We start from the raw sequence: 20,469 nt of genomic DNA, 5'->3' as shown, positions 1-20,469 counted from the left end.
GCCACCTCTACGCATCTCTGTGAAAATCCATCTGGTCGAAGGTCGCCACGGGCCTCCAGCCTGAGGTACTCTAGCACTAAGCCACTGCTGCAAAAACTCCTTCTAGGGCTCCTCCCCTGGAAGTAATCCTCTAACAACAAACTTCCCAAGAAAGGCTCTACTCTACTATGCTGGGTCTATGATCCCCAACCCTCCCTGAAAACAAGGAAGAGTGATGACCTGCCAGGCCACTTTGGCCCGGGCTATCTTAGTGTCACGCGCTGACCAAAGGAAGTTCCTGATCAGCCTCTCTACCTGGCTGATGCAGGAACTCGAAAAGATTCAACAAGAAGTGATGTACCACATAGTAGCCAATAACACCTAGTTGGCCACTACAACTCTGCCTGCCAGAGAAAGTCGTGCTGAACTCCAATGTAACAACTTCCTCTTGATGGATAGGAGGGGAGCAATCTGCTTCTCAAGAGCCTGCTCACACCTATGAACATCGGCCTCCTGGCACTCCAAGTACAACCTGAGTTTTCTGCAAACTCAGTATCCAGTAGCTCTTCTCCTCGAATAGGGAGCGCTAAGCCACGAAGACCAACCTACTGTGAGGCCAAAAATACACACACACACACACACACTAAGTTGCATCTATACGTTCGTACAAAACAATTTGTACGTATCATTTGGTATTATATGTTGTATAACAGTATTATACTCTATTAAAAAAAGTGTCGCGAACAGTTTGTTCAAACTGCCATGAATATGACGCTTGCGATAGAGACAGTTCCATTGTGGGCTATTAGAGGTGTTCCACGTTCATGTGTAGGTTCTTTGGTAAGCTTAGAGGCTATTGGGTTCCTTAAGATCTTTTGGTAAGAAACATGATTCACTTATATTTCTATATACATTTGTTTATCCATGTGGAACACAATGCTAGACATTTATGGCTCTATTTGTTTTTAATTTCTTGGCAATAGGATGATCGGATGCTATTTAATATCTACATGAAATGCTCACCTACCTATATTTGGATAAATGTTAAAATTAAAAAATGGGGCAAGAGGGCAGCCCTGTTTGACCGAACGCGTGAGCATGAAACGATCTCCTCTACCACCTGCCAAAAGAACCTGATTGTGTGCCCGTCTGTAAAGAGCTGACACACCTCTGATCCATGCATATGAGAAGCCCATCCTACTTAAAGTGCCCTCCAAAAAGTCCCAGTCAACTCTATCGTAGGCCTTCTCAAAATCGAGAAGAAGTATCACCAAATCCTCACTATGGAGGCGCGCGAGAGCAGACGCCTCCCAGAAAGTGAAGATGTTGTCAAGGATACTACGCTCCTTGACAAAACATGTCTGTGTCCCATGTATGATGCTCTCTAGAAGTCGTCGAATCCTCAAACTCAGAGCCTTGGCGAGAATTTTGTAGGTTGAGTTGAGGATGGTGATGGGCCGCCACTGTCGAATCTCATCCAAGGATCCACCCTCCTTGGGAATGAGGTAAATCAGGCCCTCACTCAAGCTGTCAGGCATCTCTCCTGTGTGTAGAATGTACTGAAAAGCGCTGCAGATATCTGAGCCAAGAAAGTCCCAGTACTCTAAAAAGAAACTGGGAGTCAAACCATCCTCACCTCGACAGCTACCACGGGGAAGTGCTCTGAGGGCCGCGTGGAGCTCCTTTGACTGAAGAGGCAAATCAAGCCTCTGACGCATCTCCTCTGTCACAAGACAAGGCATCTGTGCCCACACCTGCTCTTTGCATGCATCCTGACGCTCTGACTGAGGCTCTACTGCCAGCAGGTCACGGTAAAAGTCGGTGGCAACTGCACGCATGTCCTCTGGCTCTGACCCGTCAGGCCTCCTCAACTAGCTGGCCCTTGCATGCGCATGTCGGGGCCCCACTCTCTCAAAGAAATCCCCTGTCACTCTGTCACCCACCTGGGTCCACTGTGCCTGTCAATGAAAAGCAAACTCCTGGCGCCTCTCCTCTATGCTGGCAAGCTCCCGGCGAGCCTGCTGCAACTGCTCCTCAAATCGAGGACTCTCTAGATGCTGCTCCTGCATCCTCTGCAAGGAAGCAACGCCCCGTCGGAGATGCTGCTCCTCCTCTCTCGCTGCAGCCAAGCGGCGGGCCGTAGACTCTTGGAGAAAAAGCCGCCTAAGCTGAGCAAGTCCAGAGGCCACTCTGTCAGCACGAGAGTCCTACAAGTCTAAGCCCTCTGTCGAAAGAGCCACCACTCGCTCTCTGAGCGCAGAGTCCAGCAAGACCCTCCCAAGGATGCGAAGCATCATGCCCCCCCCTCCTCTGTCTATCTGTCACTATGAGGATCACTGGTGCGTGGTCCGAAAAAGAAGTCCAAGCCCGAATGCAAACTGACCTACCCAAGTCACAGAAATGGTCACTAGTGTAGAAACGTTCTATCCGAGATAGATTCACTCCTCCCACTCTGCGGTCCGAACGAGAGAAGGCCAGGCTGTCTGGAGGCCTCACAAAGCTAGAGTGCTGCCCCACATCAGAAACCCGCATAGTCATACATAACCTCTCCCAAGCTGAGATGGCACAAATTTTTGGATTTATATTGAACTCATGAATGGTGTGCCAAAGATAGAACCCATCTGTCTCAACATATCTGGAAACCAAAATTGTGTTGATAGCTTTGGAAAAGCTGATTTAAGAGGATACTTCGGGATCTGACATCTCTCCTCAAAAGCTGCTATTGTAAAATCCTCATACCACGGATGCAAAAAAACTAATATGCCTCCAAAGTCGAGGTGTGTGTGGCCTAGAGACAAGCTCCTTTGATGAGAAAATAGCAATGAAAGTACCTCTTCCAAGCAAGATAATGCCCTCTACTTTGCCTTCATCTAAACCGAGCAAAGTGCATGTGAGTCACTCTCAGATGTTGGCACGAGCATAGGAACATCTGACTAGACGGCCGATGGTCCCTTTGAGAGAGAGGATCTGATTAGGGTCACCAATCTTCTCCTAAAGATCATCCGACATAATGAAAGATGGCTCCTGTGACAAGTCAGTGACCTGGCACCACCAAGTTCCAACCAATGGAATGGATTCTAGCCAAGGGCCTAAACCCTAGCCAAAGAAGAAGAAACAAAAGGTTTACCAACTTACATATCTCAGCCGAGTGGCCTAAAAGATTACACCCTAACAACTTACAAAAGCTTTTACCAAGGGGCCTTAAAAAAAACTAAAAATAAAGCACGACCCACACACATATCAAATTGTGTGGACATGATGCTAGCATGCAAGTTGTACGGACGGCCTACAAATCACAAAAATATGCCGCGTGGAGAAGCAGAGGAGAGCCCCGCAAGAGTTGTACCTTTGTGAATCAATAATAAAGAAATACCGAAAGGGATGCCAATCTTTGGAGCAAGTGCTATCTATAAGTGGAACTCCGCCACTCCGTGTCTTGCGTGGATTCTCTCTCTTTCTCTCAGTTATTCAAGTTTTTTTAATGTCATAAAGTGTGCAAAGTTTTGCAGATTGTAATTATCCTTGTGTCTCCGTCCGATCACTAGTCGGAAGTGATTGCAGTTGTATCAAAGCTTCATGCGTGTGCTTTTCTGAAAGCATACAGGTCCATCAAGAGCATACATAGCAAGATAGCCCTTCTAGATTCTACACAAAAAAAAATCCTTTTCAGGAAGGAAACGAGTCCTATACAGATGGAAGCTATGGAGTTGGATGAAGAAGAAACGACAAGAGGAGGAGGAGAAGAAGAAGCATGAGTTCGTTTTTGCTCTAAAAAGCTCTAAAAGCATGCTTTTTAATGTTTTTTGTGTTGGAGAGGCGTCTAAAAATCTCTTCAATAGTTGAGAATTTGGACATGCAACAGAAGTCAAAGTTAACCTCTTGAGGAGCTGCACGTATGGACGTGAACGGATCTCGACTCCGACAACTTTGGAAAATTAGGGTTTTTGCAAAACAGATCAGCATGTGTAAAATTAATGTTTTTGGAAGCTCTTGTTATTTGTGTACAGATAACAGGCCATAGGAGCGAGGAACATGCTTCTGAAAGCCATTGGGAGTGACGGCAGCTTAGGAATGAATCGATAATTTTTTGAATGACGATAAGAACCATGAATTTTTTTTTGTTTTATGAAATTTGAATGAATGTATGCTGAATGATGGAATGTGATTCTAGTGCATCAAGATTCCTATCTAGAGACATGACTAGATCTTGTTGTGAGTGCATCAAGAGTCCCAAAAGGATGAGATGGCTACATAGGGATCTAGGTGCATCAAGAGTTTTGGACACAATGAGATGACTAGATTGAATCATTGAAACCTATTGTTCAATGTGAACTAAGTGTGTGATTTGTGAACTGCATTTTCTATGAACGTGCTGTCTTGTGGAGTCTAGTGCATGGGTACATACAATCAATGTCTATTGAAGAAAGTTTCGGTCCTTTGGCAGTTTTACAAGTGTAATCGAGGACGATTACTCTTTGAGGTATGTGACAAGTCGGTGGCGTTGCACCACCTAGTTCCAACCAATGGAATAGATTCCGACCAAGGGGCCTAAACCTCAAAGAAGAAGAAACAGAAGATTTACCAACTTACATATCTCGGTTGAGTGACCTAAAAGATTAAATGGGTTGGGATTAATCCTAACCCTAACAACTTACAAAACCTTTTGCCGAGGGTCCTAGAAAAACCTAAAAAATAAAGCACGACCCACGCACACATCAAATTGCATGGAGATGATGCTCATGTGGCAGATGTACGGACGGCATGCAAATTGCGAAAATCTGATGACACGGCAACAACATACGGACCAGCCGTTTGGGCGCTAGCTTTTGGAAGCAAAAGCGTTTAGCTTCAATGCTTTTCATCGCAAAGCTTTTGATTTTGGCCAAGGGCCTTTAAATATGTAAGCTAGGTCTCTCTCTTGCATTATAATTCTACCACATGTAGAAGAAAAAAAGAGTCTCCAAGAGTTCTACCTTTCAGAATCAATAATAAAGACGCACCGAAAGGGGCGCCAATGCTATCTAGGGGTGGAGCTCTGCCACTCCATGTCCCGCGTGAATTCTCTCTCTCTCTCTCTCTCTCTCTCTCTCTCTCTCTCTCTCTCTCTCTCTCTCTCTCTCTCAGTCTCAGTTATTCTTGATTTTATGTATGATAAAGTGTGCAGGGTTTTGCAGATTGTAATTATCCTTGTGTCTCAGTCCGGTCACTAGTCAGAAGTGATTACAGCTCCGAGAGAGAGAGAGAGAGAGAGAGAGAGAGAGAGAGAGAGAGAGAGAGAGAGAGAGGCCTCTTACTGAGCCTCCCTTACCCCTCTATCACGCCCAAAGAAAAGTTGAAAGGATGTGGAAGTGTGAGGGTGGTTAGGTGTGGGCAGAGGGGGCAGAGACAGGCAGGTAGTGAATCTCTCTCACACACACACACATGCAGCCAATTACCCACACGTGCACAAACGCTTGCACAAGGGGATTGAATGAGGCGGCACTCGCAAGCCATAGTAGAGGCGATTCGGGAACATGACGAGGGTTAGGGTTTTGCAAGCAAGATTAGGGTTTGTAGAATGGCCTGTCTTCACAGAGTCTCTCTCTCTTTTTTTTTTTGGAAAAAGTCAGGGCTGTATATTACTGAGTACAAAATAATCCCAGCGGATGCCAAAGTAGCCTATCACGTGGGGTGTACAAGCTGAATGAAAGGAGGAGAGCCACTATAGTGACTACTCGACTAGAACAATCTCATGGTGGTCGGTGTGAGGAGTGGAGGAGAAACCACTGAGGAGGGGCATAATGCCAAGTAATCTGACCACCTGTCAGTGTGAAGAAAAGTGGGGATCGTGCCCAACGCCGAAGGAAGGCAAACCGACGAGCCTCGGCTGCTCTAGATGTACCGAAGGACGAATCCCACTGCCAAATCAGGGTGTGAATGGTGTCTAGCCAAATGGCAGTGAGGATATCCTGAAGGAGCTGTGGAGCCGCACTGAGAATGTGAAGACAACGAGCTCTCAAAATATTCCATAGTGTAATACTAGTGATGACTGAGAAAACTGCATCACGTGTCTGCAAATCTCCCTGCCAAGCAATCTGTGGTAGCATAGCCAAAGTCCCTCGTCGATAACTAGTGGAGGTAAGCATGAAGGTTGGATCTGTGGCTGAGCCCTCGTAGAAAAGATGCGGGCCGGGCATTGACATCAACCATGAGACAAATCCCCAAGTAAGAAATCCATGCTAAACACCTGATCTGCTCAGTAGAGAGCAAACTGCAAGCCACACTACATGGGAAGCTGAGCATGACCAAAGACAGTGAGCAGGTGACTCAAGTTGGCGCAAAGGGCAGCGAGTACATAACGGATCATGACCCATAGTAGCTAGCCAAGTCCCAACTGGTAGTCCCGCATGAGCAATCATCCACATGAAAAAGGAAATACGACGAGCAACATGTAAATCCCAGATCGCGAACCAAAACTGCTGCAGATAGGCATGAGAGAGGCCTGAATGTAACCAGAAACGCATACGAGTGGGCTGCTGTGGTTGCTGTCTCATCAATGCTAATCTTCCAATCCGGACAGTGTACTCAAAGAAGGATACAGGTGCACCTGTGGGATCTGAGTGAGTCTCTCTCTCTCTCTCTCTCTCTCTCTCTCTCTCTCTCTCTCTCTCTCTCTCTCTCTCTCTCTCTCTCTCTCTCTCTCTCTCTCTCTCGCAATTTTCTTTTCGTTTGATTTTGTCAGTTGTGTCATACAAAGCCAGAGACAAAGTTACATCACATATTTCATTGTCCGATATACTATGACATACGAGGCCACTCACTGTCTATTTAGAGAGGGCTTTGGAACACTGCCTAGAGTCATGAGATATCAAGATCAAAGATACCGCGGGTTGTTTTTGCTAGAGCTGCGTAGACATAGGGAGAGACTCTTGAGGAGATTAGACAGTGGGATACATTCACAGCGGGAACTCACTGACCTCTTAAAGACTCAGCAACTGGATGAGAAAGCCATAGTAACAGGGGACGCCCTTTTTCGGGCTTCCCGTCCCCACTTGCCGTCCCGCTCTCTTTTTTACACTAAAAATCCATTTCAGCCCCGTCCCCCGTCCCCCGTTCCCCCGTCCCGGAATGCGTCCCTTGTGACTATGGAGAAAGCTTCACAGCAGGCTTCAACGTCCACCTATACCAAAGGTATATTACTGATAGAGCTATTGAGCTTGGGAGGGGAGCTAGACGCCCACGTCTACAAGGGCGTCCAGTACATTGACGAAGGCTCCATCAGGGGATAAGGACTATTCTAGCACGACATGGGAGACGTCCAGTAAGACTATTTACCAAGGCAGACATTGATGATACTCTTCAGCGACCGATACAGTACATCCGTGAACATCGCCTGATGGTGGACATCCTCGGACACTGATGTTCATTTTAGCACTGAATTGGAAAATTCCTTGATTGAACTAAAAACATGTACTCTTTCATGTGTGTATTGTTAGAGACACGTAGAGAAAGACAAAATGTCTGCAACATTGTCTGATGAATGAATTGAACTTAGTCTACTACATGAGTACATAGAGTCAGTGTCTAAAGAAGAAAATTTATGTTCTTTAGCTGTTTTTGCAAGCGTAATCGCGGGCGATTACAATTCTTTCAAGAGAGGGGAATGTCACAAAGTGATGACGTGGCATACCCAGCTAGAAGAGAAATGGAGGAGTGGACAAGAGAAACAGGAATCCAAAGAACTAAGGAAGTTTCGAACCAAGGAAACACCGGCGGAGGGGCCTAAAACACTAATAAAGTCAAAAGCTTGAACTCTGGACAAGTTTCCGTCTAACGCGCTAACTGATGATGTGGAAAGTTGTACAGACTTTCGTAAAACGCGCTAACAGTGCCACGTGGTAGCCTGTACAGATTTTCGCATTTTGCGCTGGCTGATTAGCTGACAATTTTTCGTGGGCTTTTGAGCTTTTGGGTATTGTGCTTTTAAACCGATGCTTTTGGGGCTCTGCTTTTAGGCATCCCTTGTAATGTTTATAAGGACCCTTGGGGCCTCACTCTGCAGAGCATCTGTGTTGGGGTATAGGCGCCTGTGCCTTGCCCGGCCGCCCAGAGTCTGGGCGCCCACTGACTTCTATACCTTATACATAGAATAAGTGTATAGGGGGCTGCTCACTCTTTGAGTCTCCCCACCCATATCATCGTGTCGTGTGTCTCCTTCTCTCTCTCACTCTCCGTCTGTGGTGCTCCCCGATCCCCTTCAATTGGTATCAGAGCTATCGTGACCGCGGAGAGCACGACGGCTTTGAGAGCTTCGAGGCGATAGCTCACTCTCTCTCGACGGTGGAGAGATTAAGAAAGATTGGAAGCTTTGTGAGAATGCAATGGGAGCTTGTGAGCTCAGTTGAGAGTGATGTATGCTCTTGTGGAAGCTCAGAAAGGAGTGTGGAAGATTGTGTGTAAGTGAAGGTGCTGCCCTAAAACTGTGTGCGCAGTAGCACAGTTTTCAGATTCGTTTTTCTCCTTGTAGAATGCAAATCTGAGAATTCTGTCCACGATGCCCATCCGTTTCGACGTGGTCTACAACTTTGCAGAAGAAACTTTTTACAAATTCCTCACCGTTTTGCTGATATTCAGCTCAGACTGACTGTATATAGAAATTCCAGATTTTCTGTTGTCGCATTGTGTGCGAGTTTGATGCACTTTTGGAAGCAAGGGAGATGCTTGAAGTTGAGTGCATAAATTCTGAGCTGAAGATGTAATTGCAGCTTGTGTTAAGCTTGTGGTTTGAGGGTTTTTTGGTAGACTTGGGCAACGAAGTACGGAGGCATTTACACACGATCGAGGCGGTCTCTTGAGAGACGCAATTTTTTGGAGCACACAGGTGGAGCTTCTTTCACTGGTTTTCACAGGATACTTTGGCAGTGATTTTGTGCTTGGATTCATGGTCTTTGCGGATGGTTTGCATATGGTTATGGCACATGGTTGATGCCCATCATATATGCATTTTGGCGAGCACTTTCAAGTGCCGGTAAGCTCTCTTAAGAGCATTGTTTTCGCATTGATCAAGTTTCCGGATTGCAAATCTTTTGGCGCTTGCTCATGCGCGGTCACTCCGTTGATGTACGTTGAGTGCGGATTGCCATTGTATGTGAAAATGTGGAGCCATTTTAGCATTTCTACTCATTGGCATTGAGTAGTGTTATGGTTTATGGTAGAGATTGTACTTGAGTTTTTTGCTCAATTTTCAGGGGAAATTCTGTCGGATTTTTCCCAGATTCTCGCCATAGTTTGTGATCGAGTGTTTACTCTCACTTTGACAGGTTTTGTCAGTTTGTACACAGTTTTGTGTTTTTGTATCCACTCTCGCAAGAGTGAGGAGTTGTGTATCTTTCTTTGCTTGAGACAGTGGTTTGCTCTCGGGTGGGAGAGTCTTGTGATCTCGAGCATTGTTTGCCATAGTTTTGCAGAGCTTATGCATGTATGTTGAGTGTAGTTTGATGCGCATTGATTGCTCATTGTATTGAGCTTGCAGGACAATGGTTATTTTGTGTTGATAGCCATTGTACGTCGAAACTCTGGCAACCCATCCTCTCCGGGGCAGGAGGCACCATCTAGGCCAACCACCGTGTCATGCATCTCCTGCATAGAGAAGGGGGACTAGTAACGTATGGCACATAGCCTTTGTAACAACGGGTTGTACATGAGACCAAACCTCTTCTCTGGCATGCAGAATATCATTAGTAAGTTGATCAATAGTAAACAAATGCTCAGAATAATATGAAGCTACCTCGTCAAGATCCGTATGTAACCTGCCTGTAGAATCACGTAAGGCTCTAATGGAAGTCCCCTTGGGATGCTCCCGGAACTGGGCAAAGAAATCCTTATTCATCCTGTAACGAAAGGGCACCACGTGCCAATGGAAAAGAACAAACGAGACAACTTTAAACGCTTCAAAACAATTGAAGTGAGAGAGGGAGAGAGAGTGCACGACACACGAGACAGGGAGTGGCGGAGTTCCACCCCAAGAGAGCATTGGACCCAAACCTTGGTGCACCTTTAGGTATTTCTTTATATTGCTGCAACACAGTACAAGCCGGTATGCCGTCCTCTGCACTCCCAGGTCAAGAGGTGCCAGAGAATGAGCCCATGGCACATATTTAAAGGCCCTTGGCCTTGGGAAAAGGGTACATGAAGAGCATATGGTCTAATAGCATCTGGACTCCCAAAAGCTAGTACTAGTAGGCTGACCGTATATTCTGCCACATCAACAACAGTCACCGTAGCACATAGAACTCCGTACAATGCCACATCAGCAATCAACGCAAAACTTGAAAATCCGTACAGCCCGCCAACGTGAATTGCGGGATCTGTCTGTACAGCCTCTTCATCAATTTCTTTACGCTAAGTACCTTTGGGGTGTGTATGGTCTGCTTTATTTTAATTTTAATGCTTTTTAAGTCCTAGGGAATTGGGCCCCATCGGACGGGGTCCCATAAGTTGGTGGGAATTTTTTCTAAAAATAGGCCCACTCGACGAGGACTTAGGGTTTAGGGCCCTAAGAGCAGAAGCAGAAGAAGTTGAGGACTTTTTCTAAACCTTCTTCTGCTGCTTCTGCTCTTAGGGTTTAGGGCCCTAGGCCAGGATCTGCAGGTCCGCTAGGGCTAGGCACGGAGAGCCCTAACCCGCGAGGTCTTCAGTGGATTGACACGTCAGTAGTTTATGACATCCCCCCTTCTTGAAAGAAGAGTAATCGTCCACGATAACCGTATATCTACAAAAAAACTCAAATTAGCTCAAAAATTTCCAAGAGTCATTCCGAGGGACAATCAATTTTCTCATCCGGATTGGAGCTCTTGATATTCCGGTGTAAACAAGTTTCAAACAGATACCATCCATTTCAAACAAATTCCAAATAGGATCTCCAAAAAATTTCTCGAAGAGATTCTCAAACAAAATTCGAAAAGTGTCTTAATCAATCTCAAAAAGCTTTCTCGATGTGAGTCGAGCTCGAAAGTCAATCAACCTTCCGTCCTGAAACCTGCACCAAAATTAGAGTCCACATTACCCTATTTGACATTACTTCCTTCCATAAGGGTGTAGTCGGCCGCAGCATGGTCCATAAGCTTTGGAATGGTCAAAACTCGCTTGGACAGACTATGTGCCAGTAGCAATGATGGCGGTACAATGATATAGTGGTCACACTAGGCCTACAAGGTTATCAGCTTGCAAAGAGACACCTCAAAATAGATATCTACCAATTTCTGTTTGTAATCCACTGTGTTCGTGGTAAGCATTTTAGGGTGCGCCCCCCCCCCCCCACCACCCACCCCCACCCACCCCACACACACACTCTTCTGGGAGCTAATTTTTTCAAAATTGTCAAAATCAAAATTTGCTCACGTCAATGCATAGGGTTTGTCGAGACGAACTCCACTTCTTCATCTGCTCCTCCTCTTGCAAGTGGTCTTGGGTTCCTTATGGCTTATGCCCCTTAGGACAGAGAGATGAAGACGGGAGCGCTCCTGATGCGCAATGGACTAAGGGTGGGAGTGGCCAGTAAGTCCGGGGCAAGGACACGAAGATTCTTTGTAAAATGAAAATCCAAGAGAGGTTCTTTAGGTTCTTTCTTGAGTGTCGTTTCGTCTTCATCCAACTCCATAGCTTCCATCTATAGGTCCATGTAGAAAAAATTCTATAAAAATCTAGAAGCGTCGTCTTGCTCTGTCTGCTCTTGAAGGACCGGTATGCTTTTAGAAAAGCACACGCCTGAAGCTCTAATACCACTATAATGGGAGGGCACCACATGCCAACGGAAAAGAACAAACAACTTTAAACACTTCAAAACAATTGAAGACCCAGACCCTAACGCCTCTTTCGGTATTTGTTTATATTGCTACAACACAGTACAAGCCAGTACTTTGTCCTTTGCACTCCCACGCTGAGATGTGTCAGAGAATGAGTCCATGGCACACATTTAAAGGCCCTTGGCCTTGGGAAAGCAGTACATGAAAAGCATCTCGTCTAAAAGCGCCTTGACTCCCAAAAGCTAGCACTAGTAGGCTGTCCGTACAATCTGCCACGTCAGTAGCAGTCAGTGCAGCACGCAGAAATCCGTACAATGCCACGTCAACAGTCACCACAAAATGCGGAAATCCGTACAGTCTATCAACGTGAATTGCAGGATCTGTCCGTACAACCTCTTCGTCATTTTCTTTATGCAAAGTACCTTTGGGGTGTGTGTAGGTCACTTTATTTAACTGTTTTAAAAGTCCTACGGACTTTGGCCCAATCAGATGGGGTCCCTTAAGTTGGTGGGAACTTGTTTTAAAAATAGGCCCACTAGGTGAAGACCTATAAGCAGCTGGTAAAACTTCTTCTATTGCTTCTTCTCTTAGGGTTTAGACCCCTCGGCCAGGATCTGCAAGTCGGCTAGGGTTAGGCTCAGAGAGCCCTAACCCACTGGGTCTTCAGTGGCTTCACACATCCTATCCGCTTTGGATATCCATTTCGATACCGAAGCATGATAGGCGATTGGGATTTCTCAGTCTAAAGTGACTAACTGTCTCATTGGTGTCAACCTTGCCCCTTCCTCTATGCATATGAGCTGAGCTCTGCCTCAAGTACTGCTCCATAGAGTTTGGCAATGGTGTGGTGAATCATGATGGTCGTAAAATTCCCTGGTTCCGAGGTGTCGCTCGACTTGTGGACAAGGACAATAATTTGTCCAATCCACTCCTATGGGAAGCCTTCCACCATAGCCCCGTTGAAGATGTGTACAATCAACAAGACTATGCTGTCGGTTGAGTAAATGAGGTGCTCACTTTGTAGTCATGTGTGCTCAGCAGACCTACAGTGCTATAGTCAGCATACGGCTCATGTTACCATACCTGTAGGTCGTGGCTCTAGGATCGGAGGCTGCCCGTCACACACCTCTGCATAATCATGCCATGTTTGCAGGTCCTCAATGGGTGTGGTCCGGTGGGGCTCTCTATAAGTCAGCCATTATGTCGCACTATCAATACTCATGAATAATGGTAAAGCTCCAGCTCCTCTCCCTCCTCGAAAGCTAGCTTGCGGCGTCTGAGGGTCTTCATCTGTCGGATGGTAAAGCTCCAGCTTCTTTGCCTCCTCGAATGCTTGCCGCTTGCGGCCTCTGAGGGTCTTCATATGTCGTCCGGCCTCCTAATATGTAGTCTTTCCAAAATCTCTCTATGCTCGTAGGGTGCGGCAAAGCCCTTTGCACTCATCCTCATACCAACAGTTTTGAAACATATTCCCTGGAAGGGAGGGAGAGGGGAGGGGTAGGTCTGGTTAGGTAGCGTGTGAACAGAAGTTGAGGGATGATGTGTGTAAGACAGATGAGATATGAGAGGTGAGTGGACAATGATGTGGAAAGGTCGAGTTGACAAAGGACTGCATGAACCTCTACTGAGTATATAGGGGCTAGTTCTCGTGTGAAGTAAATGGTAGAGTGTGGAGTAGGTGTAGCAGGTGCGTGGAAGATGGTGGCTCCAATGAAAGAAAGAGAGAGGTAGGCATGGTTGGCTTTGATGGGGATGGAAGAGCAAATGAGTGTATAGCCTCCCGAAGTGCTACAACATAGTCCACGGTAGTCGCACAGACAATGACGCCGACTCTCCAAAGGATGGTTGCAAGCTGCACAGGCTACCGAAAGGCCACTATGTACCAGCCAGCTCCCCACTGTTGTAGCTCAATGTGCAACTAGCCATTAAAACAAAGTGACTCGCCTCGGCTGTCTAGAGTCCCACAACCGCGCCCGAAAGCCTGACAAGAACTCAACAGTGAGACCCTCCTCCTGCCAATGGGGTGCTGCAGCAGGACCAGCCTCTCTCTGTGTTGCCAGTATGTGACGCTCGAGTTGAACAATGTACTGAAAGAAAGGGACCCCAGGGTGGTCAGCTGAAGAGAAGCTCTTCCCAAAACCAGTCTCCAGGGTCCCACTGCACTCGTGAAAACGGGCAGCTCTGCCAAGCCCAAAGCCTCCAATGGCCTGCCTCAAGGTCTACTGGGTCAGGACTTGTGACACAGGTCCTCGCATACCCACTACTCGCATCCTTCGAAAGCAGCACTCCGCAACCCGTGGAGCCTCTATTGAGACTGTATGAAGTCGACCCTCTCCCTGAATTTCAAAGAACATGGGGGGAACAGACTCCGAGCAAGCACGAACTGCGATGAGGACCTCCAGTCGCGTGAAGGCCCCCATCCATCTGGGAGCTGCTGTCTCTAGAGGGGTGAGCCACTCAGCAGGAAGAGCCTCTGTAATGTCCTGGCACATGCTCTGCACCCCTCTAATGCCCCGTAGGAGGTGCTTTGTACCTCTCCCCTAGAAAACCTAAGAACTGAAGCCAGTCACCTAGAGTGCGCGCTGGACCCTCCGCCATGGGACCCCAAGCAACATGAGGCCTACTACCAACCAAGTGGCCTCTCCGAGTGCTAAGCATGGGGTTCCAAACAAGGGACTGTCTCAAGCGCTCCTCCATGCAAGTGGGTTGGTGCTGCTCCAGGCCACTCCGTAGCTGCTCCCAAGAGCCAAGCAGGCTCGCAGCAAATCGATCCTCCAATCTCTTGCTCAGGCCAACTCTGCGCATCTCTGTGAAAATCCATCTGGTCGAAGGTTGCCAAGGGCCTCCAGCCTGAGGTACTCTAGCACTAAGCCGCTGCAGCAAAAACTCCTTCTAGGGCTCCTCCCCTGGAAGTAATCCCTGACAACCAAATTCCCAAGAAGGGCTTTGCTCTGCTGAGCTGGGTCTATGAGCCCCAGCCCCCCCTGAGAACATGGTAGAGTAATGACCTGCCAAGCTACTTTGGCATGGGCTAACTGAATGTCGCGCTCTGACCAACGAAAGTTCCTGATCCGCCTCTCTAACTAGCTGATACAGGAGCTCGAGAAGATCCAGCAAGACGAGATGTACCACATAGTAACCAACAACACCTAGTTGTCCACTACAACTCTATCTACCAAAGAGAGCCATGTCGAACTCCAATGCAGCAACTTCCTCCGAATGGACAAGAGGAGGGGAGCAATCTGCTGCTCACGGAGCAAGTCGAGGCCAACGTGACAACCCAAGTAACGAGCTGCAATCCTTGGGGGAATCCACCTAAAACCCTCACTTGGTGACCAATCAGACGTAGGAGCATTGCCAACCCAGAAAGCTATTGTCTTCCTCCAATTGATAATTGCACATGATACACAACAGAAAACCTTAAGAGCCTGCTCAACATGTGCAGATTGGCCTCCTGGCCATCCAAGTACAAGGCTGAGTCGTCGGTAAACTCAATGCCTAGAAGCTCATCTGCCCTAATAGGGAGCTCAAGACCGTGCAAGCCAACCTGCTAAGAAGTCAAACATTTGCTCATCCCCTCAACATAGAACAGAAAGAGGAAAAGAGCAAGAGTGTAGCCCTGTCTGACCGATCGTGTGAGCAAGAAACGCTCCCCTCTTCCCCCTGCCAAAAGCACCTGACTGTGCGCACGCCTGTAGAGAGCTGACACACCTCTAATCCAAGCATCTATGAAGCCCATCCTGCGTAGAGTGCTCTCCAGGAAGTCCTAGTCAACTCTGTCGTAGGCCTTCTCAAAATCAACAAGGAGTATATCACCAAACCTCTCCTTGGAGACGCGCGAGGGCAAACGCCTCCCAAAAAGTGAAGATGTTGTCAAGGATACTACGCTCCTTGACAAAACCTGTCTCGGTCCCATGTATAATGCTCTCTAGTAGTGGCTGGATCCTCAATCTCAGAGCCTTTGCTAGAATTTTGTAGGATGAGTTGAGGATGGTAATGGGTCGCCACTGTGGAATCTCAGCCAAGGAGCCGCCCTCCTTGGGAATGAGGTAGATCAAGCTTTCATTCATGCTGTCAGGCATCTCGTCAGTGTGCAAAACGTACTGGAATCTGCTGCAAAGATCTGAACCAAGAAAGTCCCAGTACTCCAAGAAAAAACTGGGAGTCAAGCCATCCTCCTCTGGACAGCTACCTCGGGGGAGTGCTCTAAGGGCATCATGGGGCTCCTCTAGCTGGAGGGGAAGCTCAAGTCTCTGTCTCATCTCCTCAGTAACAAGGCAAGGCATCTGTGCCCAAACCTGCTCTCTGCATGCATCCTGGCACTCTGATTGAGGCTCAACTGACAACAAATCGTGGTAGAAGTCAGTAGCAACTGCACGCATATTTCAGGCTCTCAAGCAACTAATCCATCAGGTCTCCTCAACTGACTAACACTGGTGTGGGCATGGCCTGGCCCCACTGTCTCAAAAAACTCCCCAGTAACTCTGTCACCCACCTGGGTCCACTAAGACGCCTGTCAATGGAAGGCAAACTCATGACGCCGCTCCTCAATGCTAGTCAATTCCTGCCTAGTCTGTTGCATCTGCTCCTCCAACCAAGGATTGTCTAAATGCTGCTTCTGCATCCTTTGTAAGGAGACAATGCCCCGTCGAAGACGCTTCTCCTCCTCCCTGGTTGCATCCAAGCGAGCTACAGACTCCTAAAGGAAGAAGCGACTAAGCTCTGCCAGTCCAGAGGCCACTCTACCAATAGGGGTGTCTTGTGTGTCCAGACTCTCTGTCCAAAGTGCCTCCCCTCACTCTCTAAGCTCAGGATCCAGCAAGACCCTCTCGAGGATGCGTAGCATCACAACCCCCCTCCTTTGTCTGTCTATCACAGTGAGAATCATTGGCGCGTGGTCGGAAAAAGTAGTCCCTGCAAGGATGCAAACAGATCTCCCCATGTCACAAATGTGGTCACTCGCGTAGAAGCGATCTGTCCGAGATAGATTCACTCCTTCTACCCTGCCGTCGAAACGGAGAACGGCAGGTTGTGTGGGGTCTCACAAAACCTGTGCTGCCAAACATCAGAAGCCCTCATAGTCATACATAGCCACTCCCAAGTGCCAACTCAGCCCCGTGCACCGTGGCTTGGCCACCTCGAATCGTGTCAGAGGGGTCCTCCAACATGTTGAAGTCCACCCCAACACACCACTGCTCTGCATACAGTAAAGACTCAACAATATGAGACCAAAACTCTTGCTCGTGCACTTGCCACATTGGGCGCATATATGTTCACGAAACCCACGAGGCACCCTTGAACCTGCATAGTAATCCATTGAGCTCTGCCTGGCACAATAATACCTCTACCCACAATGGCTTGCTGCCAAGAATCCGCAATAGTCATATACCCCTCCCTGGATACCTCCAGGTCCAAATACAGCTGACGAAAACGTCTCATAGCGAGAGAAAGACCAGCTATCTGGGGTCTCTCAAAGTCTGACTGCTGCCAAACATTAGAAACCCTCATAGTCATACATAACCGCTCCCAAGCTGCCAACTCAGCCCCGTGCACCGTAGCATGGCCACCTCCAATCGTGTCAGAGGGGCCCTCCAACATGTTGATATCCCCCCCAACACATCACTGCTCTGCATGCGACAGAGACTCAACAACATGAGACCAAAACTCTGCTCTTGCACTCGCCACATTGGGCGCATATATGTTCAAGAAACCCATAAGGCAACCCTGAACCTGCATAGTAATCCACTGAGCTCTGGCTGGCACAATAATACCTCTACCCACAATGGCCTACTGCAAAGAATCCGCAATAGACATACATACCCCTCCCTCGATACCTCCGAGTCCAAATGCAGCTGACCAAAACGTCTCATAGCGACCACGCAATCTGACCACAACGTCTAATGCGGCTCTCACACAAATGATGCTCCTGTAGCATAAGAATATCAGTATCACCTCCCACAAGGCATCACTAAAGCTCCTGACGCAACCGACCCCTCTGACATTGAAACTGGGGCCCTCCTAATCCCTGTACATTCCATGAGACGATCCTCATGGAGTCAGTGAGAAAAAACAGATGCTGCCACAGCAGCCAACCTCTCTATCTTTGAGGCCAATTTGGATGGGGCGTAATCCGCATCCGAGCGACCTCTAGACAAGCATGTCTAAAGTGACTGTCCTACCTGGGCCCAGGACGAGCATGCAGCCCGTACGGCTACATACTCTGTCTAACAATCCTCATATACAAATACATAGCAAGGGGGACTCTGGGTCAGCAAACAAATGCACCACAATGTGCCTCCAACCTGCTGCATCCAGCGGCGTCACACTGAACTTGGTCAAAGGCCAAAGTGTCTGTACCAGATATGTCACCCCTAAGTCCCTTGTGTGGTGTGAGAACTCAGTGGCCTGGACCTGAAGCCAGTCAAGAACTGTGTGCGAGGTCCACTATGTAGGATCCCTGCCACACAATGGAAAGGAGAAACCTACCCCTGTATCCAGAGCCTCTGTGCCTCGGGCTGCTAGAAAGAGGAGGTGGACTCGCAAGCAAGCCTCTTCCAGATCGGGAGAAGAATCACTTAGGAAGCGAGTGAAGCTGTAATCAAAGAAGTCCCAACGCCTGCTAATGTCGAAATTGGTCAACCCCCGAGGGGCTGCTGCAAAAGGAGAGATCTGAACCAGAAGTGGCAGTCTCAGATGGGGCTATCCCTCCTGAGCCATGCGACTCGTAGTGAAAGCACCACCAAGAGAACGTCGCGCTGCAAAAGTGTGTCCAGTCCCCTACGCCTGAGGAGGAGAGCGGGATGGGTCAAGACATGAGGCTGAGGGCCCCACCAGGGAGAGAGGAGGAGCGGAAGGAGGGGGTGGGGGTGGAGGAGAGGGAGGCAGAACGGAGGTGTGTGAGGGTGGGGGGGAGGCGACGAAGTTGAGGTGGAGGGAGCCTCCTCAGGGGGGCCCTGCTGAAGGGGGTCAAAACAGTTCCCAATCGAAACCCAATGTTGTTGATCGCCGGCCTGCTTGTGTGTCCTGGGTATCGGTCTGTTGGGCCTGTTCAGCCTTGGGAGGCAGTGCAGGCACTATCGAGATCTCCTGCGAGGAGAGGCCTTCGCTAAGTGGTCCATCTGTCTACAAAAACGAAACACTGGTTTGGGAGACCCAAATACTCCACACTCTGCCTAATCCAACCTCCACTCACCCAAGGCAACAGTAGTGTGTGTCTCAAACAAGAACCCGCATAGAAGGCAAACCTGTGGCCTTGGCCACAACTGAAGCTGCATTGCGCGGTGACTCCAGAACCGTCCCGAACATGGAACCAATCCTGAGAAGTAAGGGGAGATACTCTCTCCTCAGGCTAGGAAAGCAGATCGAAATAGGCAAGTAGGCCTCCTCCTCAAGCACATCTGTAGTAGGGTCAAAACCATGATGCCATCGTCTGAAGTAAGCTCAAGCTGCTCGGATACCGAGCCGGCTCGTCGATATCACCTTGGCCGTCATCTCTATAGACTCGAACTCTATCTAGTAATACCCTCTCCCAAGGATCTGGACATCGGTGATCTTGCCCACATCGGAGAGGAGTCGGGCCCAAAGTAACTCCCGAACCTCGCCCCGACTGGGTTGAGTACCAATGATCTTGCAGATAACCGAGGTGGCTTGCAAGCGTTCCACTTAGCCCATCAAGCTCGCTTGCTCTTATGGCGAAAGAGCAAGTCGAAGGGTCAGCTCCGCGGTGTTGGGCGAGGAGGCTTTTGTGGACTCTAGAGTCCCTTTGAGGTGGAGCAGAAGTCGCATTCTGTCTCTGCTGCCATAAAGACGAGGGTGTTGGTGTCGAGGCACTTACGAGGAGGCTGAAAAAACAGCCTACACGCAAGCGGAGAAGCGTGACATGAAGGGGGATGAGGCGGGGGGGGGGGGGGGGGGGGGGGGTGGGGGGGGGGGGGGGGGGGGGGGGACACGGGCACAGGAGGCAGGCTTAGGCACTAAGGGGGGCTGTGCGCAGGGAAGAGGGGAACGCAAGGGCGAGGGGGCAGTATTCAGCGATGGTGGGGGCAGCGAACAGCAGCAGCAAGCTTATCTTACTCTACTCTATTGAATGAAGGTGCAAATCTGAACATCAATGCAACAATATTTTGATTGAAAATCAAGCAGAAATGAGGACTTGATTCTAGTGAGAATCTTAGTGTTATGTTGCAGAAGTTTGTGTCCACCAGGCATAACAAACATTCTTTGACAAAACAAAATCACTCTTTTAATTAAAGTCTGTTGTCTGAAGACAACCCTCATTATGGTTTGAAGTAGCTTCTGCCCAGCATTCCCCCATAATATGTTGCCTGAAGACAACCCTCATTATGGTTTGAAGTAGCTTCTGTCAGCACACACATTTTTATGCTTTGGAAAAGAAATTTACCTTACAATCGTCCATATGATACAAAAAAGATCCGCCATAAGTTTTGTTATCTAAAGGCCATCCAATAGTGTGAAGCACATGGCCAGGTCGATGCTTACTCTGCTCCACTTCCCAAACCTACAACAGCAATTACAAGAAAGTTTTTGAGCATCCCCAAACTCACTAACAAAAGAAAGAAGAGAGAAACTAATACACAATGGACACATACTTCCTTCACACCCAGTGCATAAGTTTGATGCTGAGCATCAGCAAGCTCCCGCAAGCAGAACTTCTTTATGATTTTCTGTATTGATTGAGGACACAAAA

At 48.2% G+C, this 20,469-nt stretch overlaps 1 protein-coding gene across 1 annotated transcript in view; it reads right to left on the bottom strand.

Moving 5' to 3' along the window:
• ETFQO (electron-transfer flavoprotein:ubiquinone oxidoreductase) overlaps window positions 1-20,469 on the bottom strand; it is a 138,942-nt gene that overhangs the window by 54,402 nt on the left and 64,071 nt on the right. Inside the window, exons 7-8 of the mRNA XM_086505357.1 lie at window positions 20,372-20,446; window positions 20,164-20,280 (exon numbers count right to left, since the gene is read on the bottom strand). Coding sequence (XP_086361483.1) covers window positions 20,164-20,280; window positions 20,372-20,446 — 192 coding nt within the window. The remainder of the gene's footprint in view (window positions 1-20,163; window positions 20,281-20,371; window positions 20,447-20,469) is intronic.

Source organism: Adiantum capillus-veneris, chromosome 29 (genome assembly GCF_014529385.1).
Source record: "Adiantum capillus-veneris isolate H3 chromosome 29, ASM1452938v2, whole genome shotgun sequence".
NCBI classification, from domain to species: Eukaryota; Viridiplantae; Streptophyta; class Polypodiopsida; order Polypodiales; family Pteridaceae; genus Adiantum; species Adiantum capillus-veneris.
This window is presented reverse-complemented; position numbering and strand designations above follow the sequence as displayed.